Source organism: Tupaia chinensis, unplaced genomic scaffold (assembly GCF_000334495.1).
Source record: "Tupaia chinensis unplaced genomic scaffold, TupChi_1.0 Scaffold000374_1, whole genome shotgun sequence".
In the NCBI taxonomy this organism is placed as follows: domain Eukaryota; kingdom Metazoa; phylum Chordata; class Mammalia; order Scandentia; family Tupaiidae; genus Tupaia; species Tupaia belangeri.
Window position 1 is genome coordinate 941525 of NW_006159872.1, and position 9173 is coordinate 950697.

A 9173-nucleotide genomic window follows, 5' to 3' on the forward strand; every position below is an offset into this window, starting at 1 on the left:
TGTGCTCGCTAGAAAGACAGAGAGAGACAGAGAGATGGAAAGCGAGAAATCACCCCCCAGGAGGGATGGCCATGCCGCAGTCCCTTCTCCTCTATTCTCCTCTTGGGATCTTGGGCATGCACGCACACATGCCTGGCATGAGTTTAAGCCACCGGGTCTGGGACTCGAACCGTGGTCGGCTACATGGAAGTTCAGTGACATAGCCATTACGCTAACTACTGGTCCTTAGGACACATTTTTAAAGAGGTTTTTGCCTTAGGACACGTGCTCACTGGAGAGAGAACGAGAGAGAGACAATGAGAGGGAAAGTGAGAAATCACCTCCCAAAGGGAGATGGCCACACCACAGTCCCTTCTCTTCCATTCTCCTCCCAGAATCGGGCATGCTTGCGTACACCCCTGGTGTGATTTTCAAGCCCCCAGGTCTGGGACTTGAACTGTAGTTGGCCGTCTGCTAGCCCCATTATTTGGTGAATCTTATTTGAGATGTGCCCTGTGGCAGGCACCGTTTTAGGCTCTGGGGATTCAGCAATGAACAAAATAGACAAAGATCCTATCCTTGTGTGGCTGAGTCTCTTTAGTCCACACTACTGGGTAGGGATAAGGAGGGGGCAACCCTCTGTCCCTGGGCTGGCCTGGGGGCAGGCTGGCTCCACTGGCTTGGCCCCAAGCAGATAGGCCTTTGGACCTATCCAGACTCCGGGATGAGGCCCAGGTGAAGAGCCCTGGCCAATCAGAGGTCTCTACCAGCCCTCCTCCCTCCCTGGTCCTCACCCTTGCCCCTCCAGGCTGCAGCGTGTGACTCCCCCAGCTCCCTGTGGGTGTAGCAGGGCCCCTTGGTGACAGGAGGCTGCCCTCTGTACCCATATCTCACACCTCCTTTCCAGACACAGTGTCAGCGACTCTCATTTGACCCTGGGCCCCCCCCCCCCCAAATAAGTAAATGTTCCCATGCAGATGGACTCATTTGACCAGAACAGCAAGTTTCCAAAATGCACCCTGGCTTCCACAAGCCACCTGTGGAGGGAGGCGAGAATGGGTGCACTTTTACAGACTGGGGGTCCTGGTCACTGGCAGGAAAATGGCAGCCTAAACTAGATGGGGAGACAGACAGGGACACAGCAGTAAAGTACCACACTTTTCCAGGCTGACCCACAGGGGAAGGTTGCAGGTTCGCTTCTGAAGACCTCCCTGAGGATGCCGGGCCTGTGTGCCACAGTCCGGGCTGGCCGAGGCTGGAACAGATCAGTGTCAGGACCCTGTACTGTCTTGTCTCTCTTCCTCATGGAAACAACAACAACAAAAACACTTATAAAATACCTAGGCCGCAAGTGGAGTAGAGGTGAAGGCAGCTAGATCCCACGGCTGACTCCTCAGTTTGAAACTAAACAAACAAACCAAAAACTTTTTTTTTTTTTTTTTTTTTTTTGTGGGGGGGCTAACCTGTGGTATGCTGGTTAAGGTGACTGGATTCCATATGACTGACTGCACAGCTCAAGTCCTGGACCCGGCAGCTTAAGAAATATATCAGGTGTGTTGGGACCAGCAGTTGGCGTAATGGCTGGGTCGCTGGACTCCCATGTGGTTGACTGCAGTTCGAGTCCCGGACCCAGTGGCTTAAACTCACACTAGGCGTGGGTGCACATGTGACCAAGATCCCAAGAGGAGAATGGAGGAGAAGGGATCGCGGCATGACCATGCCCCCTGGGGGGTGATTTCTCGCTTTCTGTCTCTCTTTCTGGTGAGCACATGCGCCCTATAGCAAAAACCTCTCAAAGAAAAAAAAGAAATACATCTGGTGCGTGTGTGCCCAAAATCCTGAAAGAGGGAGAAGAAGAGGTTGTAGCATGACCACATCCCGTGGGAGGTGATTTTCCTCTTTCTTAAACGGAAAAGAAAAAAAAGACAGAACAGATGGGCCGATTCCCAGCCCAAGGCTGCTCTGGGCACTCCTGTCTGATGGCTCCATTCCATCGTCTCTACCGTAGGATCGGCTGGACTGGCCTGGCCTGGAGAGTTCGGAGCAGAATCACCTCCAAACAGCTCTCCATGGAGCTGCTCTCGAAACCTTCCTCTATGCCTGTTGTCCAACGGGGTTTCATGGAGGACCTCGGCAGGAGGGTTACTGTCTTGGGAGGGGGAAGGAGAAGGAGCCTCGAGGTTGTTTTTATTAGAGCATCGATGCCTGAACCTGCATGGGCTCAAGAGCTGCTTAGCCCAGCGCTGCCTCTGAGCCCGCCTTCTGGGTCTGGGGAAGGACGCGGTTGTTCGTTACGAGACTGTCCCTGGAAAGCTAAGGGCGTCCCTCAAACACCGCTGGCTTTCCTAGGAAACCCACCATTAGCTGTCATTGAACCGTAAACGTCATCCGTCTAGCCATCCATCCACCCAACCACTGAATAAAGCTTCAATGAGTATATTCATGGCTGGGCACCCTGCCTAGTGCTGGGAATCCAGAAAACATTAGACTCCTTTTCTGATTTCAAGGAGTTCATAGACTGTGGGAAAGACAGCCATATCAACCATGAATCATTACTTTTCTTAAACCTATTTTCAGCCAATTCTACCTTTTAAGGGTAACGAGTTCTATAGATAGAATAAGGAATTTTAAAGCCGAGTGATCTTAGAAATGATCTCTTCTATCTCCATCATTTACCAATGGGAAAATCGTGTTGTATTATTTGTTGGAAAAAGTGCTGTAGACCCAACCTGGCGACACAGTCCATACTGTTGAGCTGCAGTTCAGGAAGCCGCTGGCCCACTGTGGGTTTGGACCCCCTGCCAGGTAAACCTGAAACAAGCCAGGCACTGTGTGTGGCCAAGATCCTGATGCAGAGCCGGAGGGAGGGGATCATGGCGTAATGAGACCCTGTAAAGGATGCTTCTGTTTCTCTCCTCTCTATCTCTCATGCGTGCACACAACCTTTATCACAAACAAAATAAATAACCTTTTTTTTTTGGAGAGGTTTTTTTTTTTTTTGGCTATAGGGCGAGTGCGCTCGCCAAAGAGAGACAGAGAGAGAGAAAGTGAGAAATCACCCCCCAGGGGGGATGGCCACTCCGCAATCCCTTCTCCTCCATTCTCCTCTCGGGATCTTGGGCATGCACGCACACGCACCTGGCGTGAGTTTTAAGCCACCGGATCTGGGACGCGAACCGCGGTCGACTATGTGGGAGTCCAGTGACATAGCCATTACGCTAACTGCTGGTCCCAAAACAAATAAACTTTTAAAGAAAGTGCTATGACTTCCTCTCATTTGCCTCCGAACGATCTCTTTCTGGTTTCAAGTCCAGTCGGTTCTATTCGTCTTTGTTAGCACCTATTGTAAGCCAGGCTCTGTGAAAGAGCTGCAGGTACAGCAAAGAAGAGGACATCATTCCTGCCCTCAAGAAGGTATAGCCTGGGGGGAAGGAACACACAAGGAGATGACAGTGACACTGCTTGACTGAGACAGTGGTGGCACAGGGTACCAAACATACAGAAGGCAGCCTGTGCTGTGGTGTTGTGGTTAAGAGCTGCAACAGAGGAAACAGAATCCACATGGCCAACCAGGGTTTGAGCCCTGGCTCCAGTGGCTTGAAAAACATGCCTGGTGTGTGCTTGCCCAGGATCTTGATGGGCTGGAGGATTGGAGGACTAAAGGATTGTGACATGACCAGGTGTATGGTGGGGGAGGGGGGCTTCTCTCTCTCCTACAGGCACATGATATACCCTCTGGCATAAAAAGCCCCCCAAAATATAGAAGGGCCCCTGATTTGGATTTGGGGAGCTCAGGGAAGGCTTCTCAGAAAGAGACCTTTGACGTATGTCTTGAAGGGCAAAAGGAAAAGTGTTAGATGAAGATGCGGGGGAAGGGCGTGCCAGGTGGAGGAACAGTGAGTGAAAGCATGGAGGGGTGAAATAATGCAGCTCTTGGGGAAACGATGAAGGGGCGTCGGAAAGTTTGTTGAAAAATAAAGTACACGTTTATTTTGGTACAAACAATTTTTAAATCTATGGGTAGCCTTTTCTTTTTTCTTTTTCTAATTGCCAGAGGGTATGTGCACTCACCAGAGTGAGAGAGAGAGGGGGGGAAGAAAGCGTCCTCCGTGGGGTGTGATTGTTCTGCTCACAATCCCTTCTCCTCCATTTCTCCATCCTGTTGAGATCTTGGGCATGCACACGCACTCACCTGGCATGTTTTTCAAGCTCCTGGGGCTGGGATTCGAACCATGGTTGGCCATATGGGATCCAGTTCCCTTTAACTACTAAGCCACAGGGCCAGTCCCATCATTTTTTAACAATACACATTTTCCATGAACTTTTTACAGACCCCCCCGGTACAAGAGGTTGGTGATGCTGGGGTTTAGGAGGTGGTGAGGAACGTGGCTGGAAAGGAGCAGGGCCTGAGTGACAGCACACCCGATGTGGGGCTGGTACGGCCAAAGGCCACTCCTACCTTCTCATTTCGGAGCACGTGCATTTGCTCACCCTCCCTGTCCTCTAAGGAAAGAAACTCCGCCACACTCCCTTGGCCTCCATCTTCGCAGGCTGAGACCTCTTTTTTTTTTTCTTTTTTTAGTTTTTGCTATAGGGCACATGCGTTTGTCAGAGAGAGAGAGAGAGAGAGAGAGAGAGAAGACGAGAAATCATCTCCCCAGGAGGGATGGCCCTGCTACAATCCCTTCTCTACTCTCTTCCTGGGATTTTGGGTGTGTATGCACTCGCGCCCACCCAGCGTGATTCTCAAGCTGCTGTGCTGGGTCTGGGACTCACACTGTGAAACTGGCCATGTGAGATCCGGCGCCTTAACCTCCACGCCACCTGCTGGTCCTGAAGAGCACTAAGTTTTAAGCCTTCCCTGTCCATTCTTCAGGATGGGGCTCAAGTCCTCCACTTCCATGAAGCCTCCCTTGATGGCCCTATAACTTCAGTAAACTCTATTATTTCAAACACACGTCAGAATCTTCATTGTTGTTCTTTATCATTCTATTGTATACGGTTTGTCTGGGCAGGGATACCATGTGCTCCTGAGGGTAGGCTGTGTGAGTCACATGGTAATGTTGAATAAATACCAATAAGAGTGAGTCCCAACAATTTTAGTTTCAAGGTACATGGCAAGCACTTGAGCATGGGGACGGACACACCCAGATTTGATTCCAGTTGTGTCTCTAGTTACTAGTTAGTCATTGTGGAAATGGCGGACAAGATCTTAAGTCTGTCTAATGCCTCAGTTTTATCATAAGTTTTAAGCCTTCCCTGTCCATTCTTCAGGATGGGGCTCAAGTCCTCCACTTCCATGAAGCCTCCCTTGATGGCCCTATAACTTCAGTAAACTCTATTATTTCAAACACACGTCAGAATCTTCATTGTTGTTCTTTATCATTCTATTGTATACGGTTTGTCTGGGCAGGGATACCATGTGCTCCTGAGGGTAGGCTGTGTGAGTCACATGGTAATGTTGAATAAATACCAATAAGAGCTTTACAGTTACAAAGTCCTTGACCTGTGCTACCTCGAAACTGAAGGCTGGAGGGGTTAAGCAATTGGCCCACAATCACACAATGATCAAGTGGCAAAGTTTGTGCTGGTGAGAGGGCAAGAGGAGAGAAAGGGCCTGAGCTATGTCAGAGGAGGGCAAAGTCTGCATAGAACAACACGGAGGAAGAGGCAGCAGTGTCCTGGCATATGCCGGACAGCCACCAAAGGTTTAACAGCTGGCTCTCCAGGAGAAAATGAGCCCTGATTTCCAGAGATTGCCCACTGCTGTGGTGTAAATACTCCCCCGAGGACTGATGTCAAGGTATCAATGCAGTATCACTGAATGTGGAGTTGGGAAGAAATGTTCCACTTGGCTTTTATGAGCCTGTGCTGGCCAGCTCCAGCACAGCACTGAGGGAGTCAGGGCTGCCATGTATGGTCACGGCTAATCTTCCCCAAACCCCACAAGGTATGAACCCATCTGACTTCTATGTTTCAGAGTAGGAAGCTGAGGGTCAGAAGGCCATATTGCCAGTGGCCCCATAGCCATCCCATGGTAGAGAAGGTTCCAGTCTGGGCAGTCTGACACTAGAGCCCATCCTCCTCCTGTTCATTCATGACAGGATATCTGGAAGGAGTGGACGAGCTGCCTCAGTGGCCTCAGATGAGAACTCATGCCAGTTCCAGCCCATTCCCAGATGAACCTCTGTTTTTGGCTCTGGGCCCCTAGTCGGCTGTTTCTTGTCCCTTCCATGATGATGGGATATCCCATTTGGATGCGTCTGGCACTGCCAGGAGAGCTGGAGGCAGGAGGCTGGCCCCAAAAGGTCAGCTGAGGTAGAAGGCAGCTCCTGGGGGTGGAGTGGGCCCAAAGAGGCACAGGCCTGGAGTCTGTCCCCACAAACTGAAATTTGCCAGAAGCTGTATCCAGCACCAAAACCCAATATTAACAGCACATTTCTGCTGCTAACAACTTATTAGTGATAATTTATTAGGAAATGATTAAACCTAAATATGTGATCGAGTGCCTTAAGTCAAATAGGTGGCTCTGTTTGGGAATGGAGAAAAAGTGGGGAAATCAAGAAGACAGAAGAAGGGCTTGCTCTGTACCCTCGTGGTTTAGAGAGCTGGATGCCACAAGCTGACTGTGGATCGAATCCTGGCCCCAGCAGCTCAAACACGCTGGGTATGTGTGTGTGAGTGCCTCAAATCCCGACAGGACAGAGAGCCAGAGGAGAAATGATTATGGCATGACCATTCTCCACTGGGGTGGGGGTGCTTTCTCCTTTTCTCTGTCTGTCTGCCTGTCTGTCTGTCTCTCTCTCTGATGAGTTCACATGCCCTCTGGCAAAAAACAAAACACACACACACACACACACACACACACACAAACCCCCAAAAAACAGGAAGGAAAAGGGAAGGAGGTCTCGGCATGCTGGCAGGGGTGAGGTGGGGGTTAGTGGAGGGCCTGTATGGGCGTGGAAAGACACATGAAACACCAGGGGTGCCTCTGAGCCCTGGCACTGTAACTGGTAGTGTGTGTGTGTGTGTGTGTGTGTGTGTGAGAGTGTGAGAGAGAGTGTGCTGGGGTGGGGGGAGGTGGAGCACGACTATGTCGTTGATAACAATCATCAAAGGGATTATTATGCAAGAGCAATGATAACTATTCAGGTGCTTTGGGCTGTGGCTTAGATTACAAGTCATGTGTAGCTCTCTCAGGGCTGACGGGGTTGCAGAGAGAGCTGATATACAGGGGGCACTCTGGGCTCACTGGGTGGGAGCTCTGTCCTTCTCTGACCTGGTCATTTGACACTCTGAAAGCTCACTATGTGTGTGTGCACGGGCTGATGCCCTCATGTGTATACGTGTGTGCACATGTGTGTGCATCTGTGCGTGTGTATGGATCTTCTACCCCTGCTTCTTCTCACCTAGGGACAGAACTGGACAAAGGCCAAAAGGTGATGGCGAACCTTATGGGAGCCGGCTGCCCTCTTCAAAGCCCAGGTGTGCCTGGGGAATTCCATACGTGTGGACCCCTACGGCTGCTGCAGCTAAAACCGGAAAGGAATTCAGCCCTGGTCTCTCCCTTTGGAACCCCCTCTTTGCACAGTGGGAGCTTCATAAATCCTTGATGGTGATTCTGAACCTGGGAAGCCAGCAGCTGTTCCCAGCGTTTACTCTCAGAGCCCTATGGGGGCAAATCAGGCAGCCAGCCACCGTGGGGGTCTTCCGTCTTCTTGCCAGCCCCTCTGGTGTCTCCGCACCCAGCTGTTAGGGAAGGGGCTGGAGCCAGGGTCCACTTCACACACCCAGTACAGCCTCAACAGATTTTTTTTGGCTCGTTCCCATCCATCTTTTGGATAGTTTTATTCAAATCACAGCATCACAGCGGAAAAGTACCCCAGGAGTGCTTTGGTATAGGAACGGGGGATGGGGAATTGTGGTCGCACTGACCTGAATTCAAGTCCTAGGCTTTTTCAGTAAAAGCTGAGTGGCACCTGGCAAGTTCCATGCCTTACCTGTGCTTGCTTGCCCACTTTCCTTTTCTTTCCCTTCCTCTTTCTTTCTCTTCAGGTGTTAAAGGACAGCGATGACACCACTTCCCCAGGCTTGACGTGAGGGTTGGGAGCTGGTGTCTGCACACCTTGCAGGCCCTCTGTCAGTGGTAGGTGAATGCATCCCCTTGGCGTCTGGTCGAACGGAGTAGCCGGAGTAGCCTAGCGGTTTCTGTGACCTTGACGTCGCCTCTCCCCATTGCTGAGTGTCAGTTTCCTCCTTCGGAAAATGGGAACATAATGCTCCCCCTCCCCTGCCGCGGGTGTTTGGAGGATGGGCCTGAATAACGTGTGTGAAACAACCTACCTTTAGTCAATGACCTAACTATTAATAAATACTTGTCTTCCCCTCTCCCTGGCTCCCAATCATGGGGTACAGCTCCCCTCCTTCGAAGGTCCTCTATCCCTCCTTCCTACCGCCTCGCGGGAGGGCACAGCCCTTTTCGCGGCCTTGGGTTGGCAGGTTTTGGCCATACCTGTCCGAGAAAGGAGGGAGGCTCCACTCGGCGGTTCCGGAGCATAAAACTACAGTTCCCAGTCCTCGCCGCGCCGCGCCGGGGCCGGGAGCCTGGGACCGCAGGCCCCGCCTTCGGGGCGGAGCCTACGCAGGGGGCGGAGCTAGGGCTGGTTGGAGAGTGAAGCCAAGCCAATGAGACCAGCTGCTAATAAGTGGGCTTGGCTTACAATATAACAGCGGTAGGAGGAGGAGAGCAAAGCTATTGAGCCAGCGAGGAGTGAAGCTGAGCCTGGCCTCACACGCTCCTAGAGGACCACCTCCTGAGACAGAGTTCTTTCTCCCCTCTTCTTCTTCCTCCAAGCTCCCCTCCTGCCCTCCCTCCCTGCCCAGTACAATGCATTCTTGAGTGGCAGGGTCTGGACTCCAGGCAGCCTCAGAGAACCGAAGCAAGCCAAAGAGAGAGGACTGGAGCCAAGACACTGGTGGGGGAGCTTGGATGCCTGGCTTTCTTTGAGGACATCTTTGGAGCGAGGGTGGCTTTGGGGTGGGGGGTTGTGCTGCAGGGAATCCAGCCAGGCCCCAAGATGGACACTTCTGGGCACTTCCATGACTCGGGGGTGGGGGACCTGGATGAAGACCCCAAGTGCCCCTGTCCATCCTCTGGGGATGAGCAGCAGCAGCAGCAACAGCAGCAGCAGGCA

The 9173-nt window shown here is 51.7% G+C and overlaps 1 protein-coding gene across 1 annotated transcript in view; it reads left to right on the plus strand.

Moving 5' to 3' along the window:
- Nucleotides 1-8723: 8723 nt before the first annotated feature.
- Nucleotides 8724-9173, plus strand: part of KCNN3 (potassium calcium-activated channel subfamily N member 3) — a 201105-nt gene continuing 200655 nt past the window's right edge. Inside the window, exon 1 of the mRNA XM_027773798.1 lies at nt 8724-9170. Coding sequence (XP_027629599.1) covers nt 9057-9170 — 114 coding nt within the window. The 5' untranslated portion in view covers nt 8724-9056. The remainder of the gene's footprint in view (nt 9171-9173) is intronic.